An 18,656-nucleotide genomic window follows, 5' to 3' on the forward strand; every position below is an offset into this window, starting at 1 on the left:
ATCTTTGCATTCCTTTTTGTTCTATAAAATGTGTGAATTCTAAATTGTAGCAGTTTAAATTTGAATAGTTATTTGAAAGACTTGTGTTGTTGTGGACAGTAGGGTTGGGAAGAGGTTCTCGTACCATCCTCCTCCGTCTGGATGATGGTCTCGTCGCTCTCTTTGCGTCCCTCAGGGTTGGTGAGGATCATCTTCAGGCTGACGTTGGTGTTGGGCGGCAGGTTGCCCACCACGTGTCGGGGGGCTTTGGGGTCCATCTCCAGGCAGTCGGCTTTGCTCTGGTTGGTTTTGTGGTAGTGGTAGCAGATGGTGACGTTGAAGGTGTGGCAGCGGGTGATGTTGTAGCCCAGCGACTCCCAGTCCACGGCGATGAAGCGCGCCTGCGTCTCTGCGATCTTCAATCTCTTGGGGGTCCGCATGGGTTCTGAGAGAGAAGACGAGAGACGGGTTACACTAGCAGACACTATTCACACTCAACAGGAATCATACACTGAAACGCTTTTTACGTCTGTTTCACAATTGCAATATTAGCTCATCTCACTCCATGTTTTTGTTATGGCTTTTATGATTGTTTCTGCATCTGAGAGATCTGAGTGACAATCAATCCATGACATTTTATTCAGGTATCATACAGGTCTGTAAGTTTTATTGCCACCCAAACCATTAAAACCATCTAATTGCATGTTATTGATCCCGTAAACGAGTCATTCATGCTCATGTTTAATTTTTTCATCTTTCATTTTTAAACTCCTAGATCTTCCAGTGAAACATCTTCTCTCTGGTGACGTTTGCATGTTTTCTCCAATAATTAATTCTCTTAAATGCTGAACATTTCTTACCATCCACTGCAATCTTACATTCAGATCCACCTGCATCCAATCAATAACCCATGCATAAACCCAAATATTTCTGATAATCTATTTTACTTAGATGCATGTCACAAAACAAAGAAGATCTGACTATATTTCAGTTTCATAGCAACTTTAAAATTCTGTCATCACTTTTTAACGACAGGACTCATAGAGATATCTTGTTTAGTTTTAGTCTCAGTTTGAACAGCCACACAGACGAAAAACAAGACTAAATACTGCAAACTGCAGTTTGGTTTTAAATTTCTCTTTCTGATGTTTCAATTGAAAAAGGTTGAAGTGAAAAGCGAGAGGGAACTGGTACGAGCGGCGCGAGAGAGAGATGGGAAGTGCTGTGAAAGCAAATGAGGCACCTGTGGACAAGATAAAGGCTCCTTCATACACACACACACAGATGCAGACATTTGAAGCATCTCTAAACTAGCCAATACATCAGTGAGAGAGAGGCTTCTTATAACGCCTCCCCATAATGCATCAGTGCAGTACTACAAGATGGCTTGTAATTACTGTAACAGAGTAATTCACCTGTGCCAGACAGTTCATCAGTGTCATTACTGCACAAACACACACACTGCATCATGCAAAAGCATGCAACACACATGCAGCAGAGAATGCATGCGGCTGTCTTCTCTCTGGGATGAAATGCTGAATTTTTTTTTCTGTGTTGATGGTTGGTCATGAGATGCAGATGTAGATGGTTGGTTATGACTGAATGTCCAGTACGCTTTGACCCTAACATTCATCTTTGACTTAACCTTAACTCTAACTAAACTGTAATCTATGTGAGCAGTCAAAAATCAGCAAACCTCTCAATAAAGTCAAACCGGGTCTATTCCCAGCCTTAAATAACCTTTGACCTGAGAGTCAGCCAGGACTGAGCTGAGGTGTGTGGGGTCAGAGACCAGATGTTAGAAAACTCAATAGTGTAGAGCTGTTGCTACACAGGGAAACACACACACATCAATGCAAGAGCACACGGAAGTTTTTTTCCACAGTAAATACATATTTTCATGCAGTTTGATTCAAATGCTTAAAAAACTTAAACACAGATCTGCTATTATTCAGATAACAGAAAACTGATCCTAGAAGAAGTTGGTTTATGCAAATGTCTGCTATTGTGCCCCTTGTGACAACTAGGGTATAATGCATATTTTGCATTGTGGTACATTGCACTGAAAAGAAAAGAAAAAAACCTTTCTATGATTGTAATCAATGAAATCAGACCTGAAATAATTCTCAAGCTTGAAGTGTTTGCATCCACATATATGTGTAGAGTATGTTTTCTACTTTGTATTTGTATTTATTTATATAGCACTTAGGTCATACTGATATATCAATAATGCCTTAGTAATATTGGTTTACTATATGGTTTTAGGTCTGGACAATATGGCATAAAATGATGATATAAACAATCCTCAGAATTTAGATTTAGCTATATGGTATTTAGATATATTGTGCTCGAGTGTAATTAAAGTCAAAATGAAATGATAGCAGTATCAGTTACGACATTTGGATTAAACATTACACGGCTTTTACTTTTTTTATGTAACACAGGCATTAATGTTCTAGAAAGCCATGTAAACATGAAAACCATTGTAAGTATGACATCGAATAAAAGCCAGTGGCAGGTGAGAGAACATGATGTAAGAAGAAAAAACTCTGGGGAAGAACAGAAGCAGAAACCCAGATCAGCGGGTGGCACGTGAACCGAGGGCAGAAGACTAAATGTAACAGAGACAGGAAGTACACACTCTCAGTACATGCAGCACAGCCTGGGCAGCGGAGAGTTACACGCACACACACACACACACACACACACACACACACACACACACACACACACACACACACACACACACACAGTCTAATTAAAATGAGATGCTCTGAATACAGATGAGGAACTTATTAACACAGAACAGTGATTGGCTGTTTGTTCTGAGCTTATTAATAACAAAGTGTTTCCCATCATCCCTTTGGGTGACATTATCTCTCTCTGACTCATGATTGTCACAAATCTTCAGGAAAGCAAAGAAAACAAGACTTTTGGCCTGATATCAGAAAGAATGCAAAAGTGTTTTCTCTTCTGTTCTTATAGCTGGTGGGTTGTCAGGTTGAGGAAGACCTGCATCATTAGGCAGATTTAGTGTCAATGTCCAATAGCAAGAACTCAAGATGTATTTCTACATTTAAAAACCAAACAATCACAGGAGTCCCAAGATGAGCTTTCAAAGCTTCAGCTTCCTTTCATCTGATACTCTGACTCAAGGCATGAGACGCTGCCAACAACAGCCCATCAAAGAAAGCTTGCTGTAATCTGCCATTCGGTTCGTCAAACTTACTGAACTGTCTGTGACATAAAAATTCCCATCATTATGCTAAAAAAGGTGTTATGGTACATGCAATTAGGATACTAGGCATCCAGAAAGGCTGGTGAATGAATGAAATCAGCCAGCGAGCGTTGGATCAGACCACATGAACAACTAAACTTCTGAATAATAGTCCAAAAAAAAAAAAAAAAAAAAAAAAAAACTCTGTTTGTGCAAAGGAATGGAAGAATATAGTACGGTGGATGTTTTTAGAATGGGGAGTAATTTATTTTAATAGCATCTGTTGTCCTTTATTCATTCAGTCTTTCTTCATTCTACACATTCATTTTTGTCTTCTCAATTAAAACAAAGACCACATAAGTGCTGCCAAAGTCAACTTTATTATTTACCCCCAACTTGCATCTGGAGAAAGTGTCTGTTACACATTCTTCCTAAATACTGTATATATATATATGACTGTCTTGGGTACATTTCCCATTGTAATGTCACTATTTTCTTGTCTTCTACTGCTGTATTTAGTGATTCTAAAACCTGATACAAAAGCTTGAGTATTCTGGTTTTAACACAATCATAAACTACTTTTGAAGTAATTTGGTCACACTTTTTTTGGAGACAGATTCCACTATTAACTAACTATTAATTATGATTTTCCCTGAATAAACTCACAATTTGCTGCTTTTTAATAGTTAGTAATGTAGTAGTTAAGTTTAGGTATGGGGTTGATTAAAGGATTTAAATTATGGTCATGCAGAGTAAGGCATTAATATGTGCTTTATAAGTACTAATAAACAGCCAATATGCTAGTAATATGCAGGATAAGAAGCAATTAGTTAATGTGTTACCAGCAATTTATTCCAAAATCAACAGGTTCATCAGTGAAAGAGCTGACTCGCAACATCATTTCACAAACAGAGAACCCACTCTTGACAAATTGCAGCTGTGGTTAAGTAACTGCTGTCTAGAGTTCAATTAAAAGGTAATGGTCTTGAAATTTATTGCTGAAGATGTCAGATTTGTTACTAAGCTGTGATGGTGAATTTAGAAAAGCAATTTATCTCCGTGGATTTAACAGTCCAACAGCTTTTGTTACTCGCAAGCTAAAAAGTCTGGTAATTGATTTGATTTTGTTTTATGCCAGGCTTTTGGCATCTGAACGTGAGAAAGAGACAGGCAGCCAGACAGAAAAGTCTCCCCGAGGTTTTAATTTGGAGCTCTGCCACCGGTGACCCTGCAGGATGACAAAACATTTGTCAGGACTTCCGTACGGCCGGCCCTCATTGCCACTGTGACGGAGCGGCGGGAGAACTGCTTGCGGAGCGGCCCGGAGGTCAGACGCAATAGAGGAAGAGGCCGACGGGAGACACCTATTGACCCCTCCATTCTCCCCTCACACATCTAATAACAGCCCTCCACAGTAATATTCAACCCTCGCGCTCTCATTCTCTCCATGTTACAGCTGTACGCCGCTCACCTCCCTCACAGCCAACACGCTTGTTCAGAAATAATGGATGAAAACAGAATCACAGCTTAATGCAATGATGCTAAACACGTGTCTCTAGTCTTCAGGAATCTTGTGGTAATGTCTACATTTTGATGTTAAATCCACTATTGTTTTATATAGACTATACCGTATTAATACTATTTAATTACATCAGAAGTAACTGTAATTAAATTACAAACAAAGTGTAATCCCTTACTTTACTTTTTCAAGGGGAAAGTAATTCAATTATTGTAATTTAATACTTAGTAATGCATTACACCCAACACTAAATTACCCATGTTTCTCTTCTCGTTATGTGTACATACCCACAACAGCCAATCAGTGGTTTGCGACACATTCACATGCTAAAACCCTTTAAAACGGAGGAGAAGAAACCATCTCGCGACTCTTAGAAAGCTCTCGGTGGCGATCGTACGATTGTGGGTCTCTTAAACAGGATGGGGTGGGACGATAAGGAGATGTCACTCACTGTCAAGTGTAACCCACGAGAGTGGAAATTTATATGCATCCAATTCACACCCACGACCCGTGATCAATTCAGCCTGGCTGGAAAAAGCGTGAATTTAAGTGGCGAGCTGAAGGCTGATAGATCCCTGACATCCTTCATCGGTTTAAATGTCAAGCAAGCAATAAAACGTAGTGGTGAACAGCAATGAATTGCTCTGATTTGGCACGGCCCATCAAACTCAGAACCGCACACACTCTCACAAACACAGATAACATTTTTCCTGCCAACAATTACCAGCCTCCCTCTTCCTGTCTCTCTGAGCCGGGATCAATACAAGTGGAGAGCTGCATTAAGTTGCTAGATTAAAGCATTACTCCTCTGTAATAAAGCTTTATTGATCAGCCAACACACTACCTCAGACACGTCCACACCTCCGCGGCAGGCGGGATTTCTACACTCCACGGGGAGCAGCGGTCCTTTTGGACGGGGTCTCAAAAAACACACTTCCTGTCTGTCCTACACACTCGAAGAAAAGTCTGATCTGAGTCTGTAAATAGCAAGCTGTGTTAATATGAAGGGATTGATTTTTCATAGATATTTTCCCCGTATTTTGAATTGTATTGTGTTGTGTTTTATGGTTAAAAGAGATGTTTGTAATTTAACAGATAAAGTCCTGGCAGAAAATGACATTTTTCTATGCCTTACACCTGCTTCAAATTAGAAATAAGTTATAATTATTCAACAGAGACTTGGAAATGGAGCCTAAAATATTTCCCACACCTGGCAATGGCTGGTGAATGAAGAAAATTGGCTATGAAACTGTATGTGCATTATTTCATGAAGCAGCAGGCAGAACAAAATGGGGAAACAATTTTAATTATCATTTATAAAGTTATCTATTATTATTATTATTATTATTATTATTATTTAACCAACTTATAAAAATGGAATCAAATTAAGTAATATCACTATAATACTACTGAACTGTAAAGAAAAAAACTAAATTATTATTATTTTTAATTTATATAACGACAGCACAAAACTAATTGTGGGTTGAGTTTATTCTTTGTTTTAAACATTAAACCATAGTGCTTTTATTTTGGTGGATAAGCACAGGGTAAACATCAGATTACATATTTATACTGTAGGATTACAACCACGTCTGTGCCGTTGGATAATCATGCGAAACCATAATGCGTTCCACAAGTACTGAGTAATGGAAAACACTGTCTCATATACTGTACTCAAAAAAGCTTGAAGCTTGGCGAGTGTTGATTTCAGGTCCTGCTTGGAAACGATTCAGAAATTTCAATATTTGTGACAAATGTCTAATATTTTCTTTCCACCAGTCTAGGACCAAACAAGTCTGTGTGTAAAGTATAGTGCTGAAAGCCACACATAAATGAAAGCTGTGAGCTGGAACACAACAAATCAGAGCATATCTGTCCTGCTGAATACCACTGTTTTACTGGCCATATGTTTGTCATGAAGACAATGCAATAGAAAGTCTATTTCTTTGTTTTCTGCAGCAGTGGTCAGTCTGTCTTTCCAATCATCTTTAATTCAGCCTGCAAACACACTGCATGTTTACCAGAGATCTTCTCTACCTAGTGCACACACTACAAAAACTCCTACCAACAAGCCCAACACAGAGTGACATTTCAAGACAGCAAAGCCATTGATTTCATTAGCAAGTGTTATTGTTTCCCATGAGGCAGTGCTTTGTGTCATTTCACAATGCATCAGTGTCCGTGGACACATTTACACAGAGGCTGTGGATGTAACGCGGGTCCGTCTCCAGCCTCAGTCCGGCAGCACAGATCAATGGTAATCTCATTCACAATGACTTCTCAATGGCACAGCTACCTGATGAATAGACTCATCGATTTGCTGTTGTTCAGCCACTTCATGCAGCTGAAAACACATCGGCTCTTTTTGAATTAGTCTGTATGGGAGGGAAAAGATTCACAACATGGAGTGGTGCGTCGACTCAGACGTCTCTTCTGCGCTGTGTCCAAAATGAAAACCTGAAGACACATTTTCTGAAGAAAGAGAAAGTGGCTTTTGTCTGCATTAACCTCACTGCAGTAAGGCTAGGCTGTGAATAGTAACACTAGGTGAGAACAGCAAATCTGATCTAAGTATTAATCGTAAGTTCACTAACAGTGATGTTAAAAAACCCCACCTCCAGCTCCAAGAAAACTCATTCCTTTAGCAAAGGAAATGACAGCAATAAGCCACCTGATACAGTGTGTTCAGCACATGTGTTGGCTTGGTTTGAAAGTGGCGACTGCGTGCTGTGCTTCATACATTTTTTTGTTATTGTGATTAGAATAGCTTTCACTGAAGATTTGCAAACGTGACTGCACCCACAAAAATTATTTAATAAAAGACAGCAGTGTTCACAAAATAATTATATGTGGTAATTAGGGTTATTAAAGTTAACTAAAAAAACCTTCTGTTACTTAACTGAAATACGTTTATGCTGGAACTTTTTAGCTACATTTTTTCCCTTTTTTTAAGATTTGGCAACATTTCTCGTTCTTTTAGTTTAACTTGGTGCACTAAAATAACTACAGCTGAATAAAATGTAATAAAAGCTATACATACATACACTTTTGTTCAAAGGTTTGGGATCAGTAAGATTTATTTTAACATTTTAAGTATCTTCCGCTCACCAAGGCTGCGTTTATTTGTTCAAAAATACAGAAAAAAACTGTAATATTGTGATATTGTGATTTTTTATTTTTATTTTAATTTTTGTTTTTATTTATATTTTTTTATACAATTTATTCAAAATTATATACAATTTATTCCTGTGATGTAAAGCTGAATTTTCTGCATCATTACTCCTTCAATATGCTGATTTATTATCAGTGTTGGAAACAGCTATGCTGCTTCATATAATAATAATAGTAATAATAATAAAAAAAGTATCTCAAAATGATATTAATATATATATATATATTGTTCATAATTCTTGTTGTTTGGCAACACTCAGCAGATCAATAATCAAAGGTCATTGCATTCTCCAGAACTGAGCTGATGTGTGCTCTAAAGACCCTTTCCTCTTCCACACTAATGACATCACTTTGTCTGCTCTCGCTCTCGATTGTCTTTGTTCATAAAACCAAGAAGCAGAAGAAGAAAGCAGCAGTGTTTGTGTGTGCAGTCATTTAGCAGTCATTCAGCGACAGAGAGACACTTCACTTCCTTCAGCAGCATCTGAAGATGGCTTTAACCCACCAAACACGTCCTCTGACTTCTTCAGACTAAACGAGCGGCGCCTGTGTATAAACGAGAGCTTTACAGGGGCGACACTTGATCACAAAGGCAATTTATCCTTGAGTCCACATAATGGAGCAATGAAAGAGGAAAGACAGGAGAGAGAGAGAGAGCAGAGTAATAGGAGGCATTTGATTTAATTGCCATAAATTGGAGGGTCAGGCAATGTGAATGTCATTTTGAAGGGCTGTTTATCGGACCGGCGGATCTTCGAGCCGATATTGAAAAGCTCTCCCGCTGGAGAAGAAAGACGGGAGATGGACGGCTTTTCTCAAGCAAAGCCATTCAAAACGGGCTCGTTCAATGATCTCTCCTTATTCGTCTCATCGACACGTTTCCTCCAATATATTTGGCCAACACAAAGACTGTCTACCCACATACTTCCCATAATGCCATTAGTCAGGGAGCCTCACATGTCCAGCACAGCGTAATCACAGCTAAAGATCCGATACTGGTTAGCTTTAATTATGCTTTTACACCACAAGTGAGACTCCCTGTGGGCAGGAGGAAATAGAAAACGGCCGAGAGAGAGCTCTGTAATGGGCCGCGCTCCATAAATTTCAAGACAATCAATGTAGCAGTCTACTAATGGCGCGTACTTAGCTAAAAAAACAAACACACACACACAGAGCATGTGGGCACCTATCTGACAGCTCCTTAAAATACGACGCTATCAGCTCTTTATCATCATCCTCGATTTGGCCTCTAAACAGCAGTTGTTTACGGTAGATCGACAGACACGGCTCGTGTTTGGACTGTAAACTCGACCACTCCAACGAGAATTATCGCTCCGTTTCACTCGTCATGAGCTGGTTATTGTTGTTGAAAACTGTTACAAACATTTACATTATGAATTAACAAAGAGAATAGTGTGCAGTAGGTGATGATATTGATTTATTGATTTTAATCAGTTCTCATTCTGACGAACCGATATCGATTCTTAAATCCCAAGATTGATCTCAGTCTAGCTTGTTTTCTGCTGATGCAAAAATAAAAATTCACTAAACATTATTGGATCCAATACTTGCAATAACCTTTGTGCTTTCTTAATTTTTTTCTTTTTCATTTTTTTAATGATTTATTGAATTTTCAAAACAACCACAACACAGACGAAGTAATAAAACAAACAAACATTAAAGGAAAAAAAAAGTTATAATAAATTAGGTTAAAAAAAATAAAATAATAATAATTTTAATAATAAAATAAGTAGCTTAGTTACAAATGTGTGCTACTAACATGAAAATACAAGTGCACAATCGGGAGTGCTTTCTTATTTTTGATATGAAATAAAGTCTCCGCTTTCCAATTCTGTCAAATTTATTATGAAATACCAACAATAAATGTCATTCTGACACTCTTTGGACAGGAAAGATCGCTGTGGTGACATCAGAAAAAAAAAAAAAACAGAACAACTTACTGAAATGCATCAAGTCTCATGTAATCAACCAATAACACAACTTATGAACAATACGTTACACAATGTCACATTTACCTCAGCCCATAATCTTGATAGTCAGCTAGAAAAAAATAACTCTAGACAGCTAAATATGTGCACTATATTACATATTCATTACATTTGTATTTGTCTTCATTATTTATTTAATGTATGTAGTTTTGCATGTATTTAAGTTTTTATGACAGACACTGTTTAAATGTTTATTTAAAAAATTTATCTCATTAAAAAGTTATTTTTTATTAAAACATGCAATTTAAATGGTTGTATCAGCTGTTCATATTTGACATTTTTAGTTGAGAGAGATTGCTTTCCTTGAGAAAAAACGGCATATACTGTCCCTGATAATATGCATCCAAATGAAAAAAAAAAAATGCTGAATTCAACTGAATCGAATTGCAAGCTTGTGAATCAAAATCACAATCTAATGATGAGACTGGTGTCTATACTCAGTCCTACAGTGCTGGATATCTGAGGTATCTGTTAGCACTCCCATTCATCTCAATGGCAGTTGCTTGGCTGACGCAGGACCCCGGGGTGTTTGTGATTTGAAACCTGCACTCATTGACTCTCAGTTCTGCAGCCAGGGAGTTTGAGCCAATTTGAGCAGGGCTGGCCACAGCTGCTTTAAAGATGACCAGCTCAAATCTCTCAGGGGGAAACTGGACCAAAGTGACCAGCTTACGCCGCCTTCTCTTCCAGCTCTGAAAGGCTGAATTTTGAACTTCCAACTTTGAAAAGTGCATTAGAACGGCATTTGATGTTGATCTCGCTGCCCTTCTCTCCCCCTCATCTCCCGTCCTCTCAATGGAAGTGGCGAAATGGACAAAAATCTTGTTTTTATATGTCCATGTGACCATGTGAAGCATAAAGAAGAATCATAATCTCACACGGGACTGGGGCGAGACTGATCTCACCTGATAACCTTTTAACATCTCAGACGTTCTGCTTAAATCACTCTCCACAACAAGCTTTAAGCCTCTTTTACCATCAGCCTTGACACCGACACTGTATCAAAGAAAAACAGATTCTGCATTACATCCACCGGCACTCATTCATCCTCTCAGCTCCTGGTCGATGGCGGCTGAATGGGCGTGTAAACACCTGTAAAGAGCCAAAACGAGGCTGACTCGAGGGATGAATACATAACCAACCCTCACCATCTGCTAATTACTGGAGTCCAATCAACTCATCAGCTCCTCTTGCCGAGCAGAAGCACGCGTCTGTTCATTGCGCCGCGGTGTCTGCTCTGCCTGCGGGTCACCCAGAGGAAAGATAAATAATATATCAAATCTTTACTCATTTCATAAGTCATATAGATGATAGATAAAATAGAGACTTCTGCCGAAAGCACCTGCTGCTGTGATGCTTCCCTCATTCATCTCACATCAGAGGAGATCTCAACAACACTGTGCTCCGGCAAAACTCCTCCAGCATCAGGTGATTTTGTTTATTTACAGCTCTTACTAACTGTCAACTATGGATTTGTTTCTTTTCATTCATTTACATATACATTTAGTCATTTAGCAGATGTTTTTATCCAAAGCTACTTACAAATGATGACAATAAAACCAACAAAAGAGCAATAATATGTAAGTGTTGTGACAAGTCCCAGTTAGTCTAACGCAGTAATAAACAAAAAGAAAACAAGTAAAACAGAAAAAGAATAGAGAATGCTAGTGTTAGAGGTTTTTTTTTTTTTTTTTTTACCCAAATTTGCGAACCTTCATGGTATTGCATATATTTTTTTTTTTTTTTTTTTTTTTTAATGGAGTTTAGGTTGCTCTTGAATAAAAAGGCAACATAAAATTACTCTGTAAAAATATATATATTTTTAAGTTTTTTTTTATTTTTTAAGTACATTTTAAAAGAAACTATTGCAGATTTTCTACTGTAAAATTGTATGCTTAATTCAATGTTATTTGTTATTTCTTTGTAATTGTTTGTGAAATTTACTAGCAATTTCTAAGAGAAAATTGTTTCTACACCAACTTTTCTTTTTTCAGTGTATCATGAAATCCTAATGCTTTTGCATATTAAAACTTATGACATAGCATTGAACCAATGGCATATGGTATCAAACTTGGTGTGACTCATCTTAAATATGTACAAAAATAAATGTATAAATAACATCTTAAAATTCAGTCTGTTCCTTAGAGAACTTGGAATATATAGTACATACAGTACATCATATGGACCTTTCCGGTTTTATCAAGTTTTTATATTTTTGGCAGCCTGACAGTCACTGGTCAGCAGACGTGCTGTCGTTATGAAGTCCTCTGAAGTATGAAAGAGGAACATTTGAGCGCTAATATTTTCTCTTCAGGAGGGATGTACAGGAGACTTTAAAATCCTAATAAAACCCCACTTCCTCCTGCATATCGTTTCACTGCGAGAGTCTCTGCGGCTTCCCTCCATCTGTCTGTCTCTCGTCTGCGGGACTATTAGAGTGTGAAGAGCTGGATTAGTTTAAGCTTTTTCCATCATCATATGTTTTCTACTGTCAGGCCTCAAATCTCCCTCCCACTAGGAAGCACAGAGGGCCCTTATGTGTTACTAGGCAACCAGGGACAGCCCATAATCTTTGTTTTGACAAATAAACAAGGGAAAGAGTGAGAAGATGCTGCGCGGGGTGATGGGAGGTTTGTGAGCAGTCCTTGTGCTGTGCCGTCTCACACACGGCCCTGCGCCGCCAGCACTGGGATTGCCTGATAGTTGACACATAACCTGTCTGTGAACTTAAATCAGCATCAAGACTGATGTATCTAAATGTATCTGAATATTTCAGGTAAAAAAAAAAAAGTACAAGAGTGGTCACTGGGGCGCTGTCCTTTCAAAAGCTACTAATACTGTATGCACCATTTACTGTAGGGACTAATATGGAAACTTCGGGTGCTACTATGCACCTTTAATGTACCAATATGCACACTTTAGGGGTAAATAAGGTACAAAAGTGGACATTTTGAAAAGGTACCGTGCCAATGACAGCTTTTGGACCTTTTTGTCTGAGAGTGCAGTTCAAAATGGAATTAAAATCAACTCTGTTTACTGTTTCTGGTCTTTGTGCTGGAGATATTGGTACATTTTTTTCTAAAGGAAAAAAGTTGCTTTCATAATATTTTTTGATCAAATCGAACAACTTTCCTTACTTCTCAAACGACTCTTCAGGCCGTGTGGGCAGAAGTTTAATGAGTTGCGAATGCAACTGGCAGGATGCCTGAAGAAGATGCCAGAATAACCAGCATGCACTCCAGTTCTTTTTCCAGATATATTTAATTGTAACTTGGCAGATTTTATACTTTGTTGTCATTCTAAATGAGTGTGTTGGAATTTCATGATGATTTTTATACTGTCAATAGAAAAAAGTATGTTTGTACGGGTGGAACGTTTCTGCCTTTGATTTGCTTTAGTTTAACCACTGACTTGATTACAGGTGTAGTGTGTCGTTTCTGCTCCACTAGTGTCACCATATGTACTGTAAGTGCAAAAATAATGTTTTTAAGAATGTTTCCTCGCTTGTCTTCCATTGGTCAGTCAATCAGACAGTCCCGCCCCAATCTAACACCATTGATCGAGTCAACCTACACATATCTCACTTACAGCTGTTTCTACACATCTAGCATTTCATCATCTAGTAAATATCCACCGTTCAGCTTTAAACTAAGTGTTAGGATTGAACGTTCATTAATCCTGGTGACTGATTTACCCAGATTACCATGTCAGACCGCCCAGTTTGTTTCAGTTCACTCAACACTGCTGATTAAAGCATTACAACCACACAATCTAGAGACATTAAATATTCAATCTAGTGCTATATCTGAGAGGAAGAGGAGGACATACAAAAGATCCAGCGTTCTTTCAAGGTGTGAGAGTGCATCACACACACAAACACTCACGCAGGCCTCAGTGCATCTCACACTTGATTATGTTTCACCTTTTATCCTCCTCTGACAAGCGCTAATAAATCACTTCTTCAGTCGCGGTGGACATGAGAGAGCAAGGGAGGGGGAGAAAAGATAATCATAAAAAAACGAGCGTGTCGCCTTCCACTGTCTCTCCCCGAGGGAGCGGATAGAAAGAAAAGAGAAAAAAACAAAAACTAATTCACACTATTCCCATGGGGAAAATGAAACAGTGAGCGTGTCACAGCAGCATCATATCAATTACCCATAAAGCAACGGGGCAATCTCGCAGCCCCCCTTAACGATCAACACCACATCAAAATTTTCAATTAAGCGACTCTTGTAGTGCCTTCTATACCTCTCTCTGAACATGTGCATTACTTCTTGCATCGCTTTTAGCTTCTGTGTTGGGTGCAATTGAAAGCACTCTTCCCGATGTGCACACAGACACACACACACGCACACACACAGACACACACACACACCACACACACACACAACACACACTACACAGTGTCAGAGAGCTCTATTACTATCAGAGGGAAGCGAAACACGGGGCAACAGATGGAGATATTGTTCAGACAGAGAATGATAAATTCATTACATAATGTATTGCCCATCTATGCGCTGTCTCATCTGGCCTCTGTTTGCATATTGCTTGATTAATTTTCAGCAGCAGTTGGAATGGATTCACCAGAAACGGTGTGTTTGTGTGTCTGAGAGTGTCGGCGAGCAAAAGCACTTGTGTTTTTGCCTTTATTGTTACATTATAGACCATATTGCCATATAAACTCAATAGCTCTGCTGCACAACATAGTGATCAGCGCACCTGGACAGCAGAGTAAGGCAGTGCAGAGTAAGGAACTATGAGTGTCAACGCATTCAGATAATTACACTACCATTCAAAAGTTTGGAATAATTAAGATGCTTCAATGGGTTTGAAAGAAGTCTATTCTGGTACTGGTTAAAAGTTTCGATTTTTTTAAAGTAGAGTATTATTGTGAAATATTATCACAATTTAAAATAATTGTTTTCTATGAAAATATATTGTAAAATGTAATTTATTCCTGTTGCAAAGCTGATTAAATATATATATATATATATATATATATATATATATATATATATATATATATATATATATATATATTTATTTATTTATTTATATAGCAGATTTCGTACACAATGGTAATTCAAAGTGCTTCACATAAAAGAAAGTAAAATAATCATGAAGAAAAATAATAACAAAAATAAAACAAGCAATTTTAAAACTTTGGAAATGATTTAAAATGTAAAAAAAAAAACTTTGGAAATGATCATTTTTTAGTGGCATTACAGTAGCTCAGCTGTTTTTAAACTGTATAGCTTTTCTAGTAACATGCAACCTCTTCCAACAAGCAGCATAACGAGAGAAAATGGTATTTTGCTGGGGTTTTTTTGCATTGTATTGTGACTGCTGAGATCCAGTTATTATCATTTCTTTGACACTTAAACACTTTTGAAATGAGAAAATAATCTGATAATAATATATTTAAAAATATATTGTTTCTCCCTTCTTGCTTAGTTTGACTACTGCCCGCAGCTAATAAGTTCAGTGTAGCTCCAGTAGGTTATTTTTATTAATGGCTTGGAGAGTGTTTTCCAAAATAAGTCTTGTCCCGTGGAATGGGATGTCAGCAGGCAAGGTGTATCTGCTCCGAGATGTTAGGAGTCTTCGCATGATGAGCAGCGCTAAAGGCCAGAAGCTCTTGTTCATGCACTAGTGTACTCATGGTGATCCGTGTGGAGCGGGAGGAAATGTACTGCGCTGCACTCGTGCACTGCCACACACACGGACACGCACACACACACTGAGGTAATGGGGTACTTTAACCATAGTACATGCCATCTGGACTGTTACATACAAGCTAATACAAATCTGTGATAAAATGCTATTTTTGTCAATAACAGAACTGGCATATCTCTTCTCGTATGCACTGTATAGAAACTATAGATTACCACGGAAGGCAGCTATTTATTATTATTATTATTATTTATTTTTATTTTATTTCTTTTGCATCACATGCAGCAGACATATGTTTAATGATTAGTGCTGGGTATGAAACGATTCAATTAAATTCCGATTTACCGATCACAAGATCTTGATTTGATTAAATTCTGATTCTATTTTGATTTATTTGGTACAGCATATGTTAATTTTTCTTAAGGGAAAAAATAATCTTTCTCAACAAAAGCTGTAAACTATATATATTAAAGGTTAAAATTAGCAAAATAAACTATTCAATTCAATTGTGATTTATTTTTAAATATAATAATCAACACTCAAGAGCTGACTGCACACAAGGCAGTTTTTATATATTTAATAAGATTATTAAATTAAATAAATTGTGTTTCTACTCCAATTAGTTGTTGAAATATGAACATTTAAACATGGCTTAATTTCATGACAGATTTGTTTAAATAATGCATTAAATAATGATCACAACATTTAAAGGTTAAACAAGAATCTAATGAATATGTAACATAGTTCATGTGTTTATCAAAATGCTGCTATGGTAGTAAATCCTGAATTTGTGGTAACAGGTAAATTTGGGAATGGGTGCCTATACATTTGCACACATTTACCTAGATCAACCCTCGAGGTCCTTTTTTGTCATGATGCTTGCTGCTGCACAATGGTGCCAGATTGTTGTGTCCAATGTTTCTACATTTTTTATGTACATGTTCTAATGGGATTCTTTAATTTACATTTATTTAGCAGATACTTTTATTATTTCATGTTGTAGACCACGAAATAGCAATTGATTTACCGTTTTTTTTTTTAGTTTTAACATAAAACAAAATAAATTATAAAATGATAAACCTCACAACTGAAACTTTATATTTCTGGGATGAGTCAGAAGTATAAATTATTATATTATTTAAAACAGATTTATGTGAGTGAATATTCACATTGGTCTGAACAAAAACTGCAGACTGGATTATTGAAAATGCACATTCATTCTCTGCCAGTAGGAGGTGCTTTTGGAGTCAGAAATATAGTGGTTTCCCACTATAACAGCTCTAAACAAAACAGCTCAGCTCATAAATGGTACTTTATCAGGTAAAATGAAAATGTGAGTTACCAGCGTAAGCCTACATTTTATTTTAGTCATTTTAATTTAGGGCTGTCAATCAATTTAAAATATATAATCACAATTAATGGCATGATTGTCATGAGTTAACTTGTGAATAATCGCAACTTAATTGCACATTTTTATCTGTTCTAAATGTACCTTAAATGAATATTTTTTAGCCATGGTTTCACAGACAAGGCTTAAGCTAGTCCCAGACTAAAATGCATGTTTGAGCTGTCTCAACTGAAAATATCTTGCTCTGACATATCTTAAAACTCATTGTTCTGTGTCAATATGCACACCTGTAACACTTTCTTTTAAGGCATTTTTGTAATGCAAAAATTAATTTATGCAATAAATGTTTATTATTAGTGAAACCAGTTAACAGAGCATAAAGAGTAGACATGTTTCATAGGTCACAGATGTTTTTCAAAGAACTTGTTCATGTCTATTAGACACATGAAAAAAAAAAAAACAGAAATACTAGCTTCCTATTACTTCTCTTTCTTTGCACTGAGCACTTTACACAAACCTTTTTGCATTTTCGCATGACAGGGCAGCTCACTTCTGAACATGCAAAATGTACATTTATTATTTATTATTACATTTGTTTGCCTCTCTGTGCCACATACTGTATTTTGATGCAGATAAATTCTCAAAACTGTTTTCATTGATACATTTGACTGTTTGTTGTCAGACAACGGGATGAATATGAAATAGTGACTGAAACGCGACCCATTAAGACTAACCAGCTCTCCCTTCCGAGAAGTTAATCTGCACAAAAATATATAATCGTGCCGTCGTCTGATAAAAATCAAAATAGGCTACAGAATAGCTTGAAGACAATAGCTGTGTGCTGTGATTTCAGCTATACTTATATGTAAAATTAGAGAAGCAACATATCAGTGTTTTAACTGAAAGCTAAGCTCCTTTGCGCGCGCTGAACGCAGAGAGAGAATGTGCGCGCGCTGGGAAAGAGGGACCTCGCGCGTGCGGAAGTCAGCTTTAGATGCATAAAATTTTATTTTGCTACAAGCTGGATACACAAGAAGCACGTTCAACTCGGACGTGCAGACGATTTCGTGCATATAAACACCGTAAACAGCAACCGTTCGCGTATCCGCGCTTAATGCGCATCTCCTATATGAAAAGCATTAGGGGGCCCTTGGCTTTTGGGGGCCCAAGGCAGTCGCCTACCTTTGCCTAATGGGTAAGTCCGCCCCTGAATGCTCCTCTCTGAAAGCTGAGACTTTCTTTCGCATCAAAATCAACAGCACAAAGTGATTATGTGATTACTACTAAACATTGTAGAAACGTAATTTTCTGTAAAGTTGCTTTTCAATGATTTGTATCATAAAAAGCGCTATACAAATAAACTTGAATTGAATTATGGAATAGAAATAATGTTTATTTACATTTTGTCCATGCATCAACTGAAAACATAGATTAAAACACAGAGAACATAGGTAGATTAATTAGTACTGTCAAGCCAGCCCTTGTAATAAATAAAGTTACCATATCGGTTATTTTTCTGTCATTCTGTCGTCTCAAGAAACAGAACATGGCATGAACTCTGTGGGCTTCCGTATGTGAACTTCAAATCTCTGTCCTCTTCAAACATGCTGGCATTTTCATGAATTAATCACTGCTGTGTATTTCTGCAGCTTCAGTTCTGCACTGAAAATCAATGGAGATGTACTAACGCTCTCCATTTGTCAAGAAATCCCTTTCTTTTCCCCACAAATTTTTTTTATT

At 37.4% G+C, this 18,656-nt stretch overlaps 1 protein-coding gene across 18 annotated transcripts in view; it reads right to left on the bottom strand.

Moving 5' to 3' along the window:
* Positions 1-18,656, bottom strand: part of ptprk (protein tyrosine phosphatase receptor type K) — a 166,185-nt gene that overhangs the window by 41,313 nt on the left and 106,216 nt on the right. For all 18 annotated transcript variants that reach the window (XR_006162704.1, XR_006162705.1, XM_042777254.1 and 15 more), the window contains exon 9: positions 125-424. Coding sequence is in view for 16 of the 18 variants with exons in the window: in XM_042777254.1 (XP_042633188.1) it covers positions 125-424 (300 nt within the window). In the remaining 2 variants the exon portion in view is untranslated. The remainder of the gene's footprint in view (positions 1-124; positions 425-18,656) is intronic.

This window comes from Cyprinus carpio, chromosome A20 (assembly GCF_018340385.1).
Source record: "Cyprinus carpio isolate SPL01 chromosome A20, ASM1834038v1, whole genome shotgun sequence".
Lineage (NCBI taxonomy): Eukaryota > Metazoa > Chordata > Actinopteri > Cypriniformes > Cyprinidae > Cyprinus > Cyprinus carpio.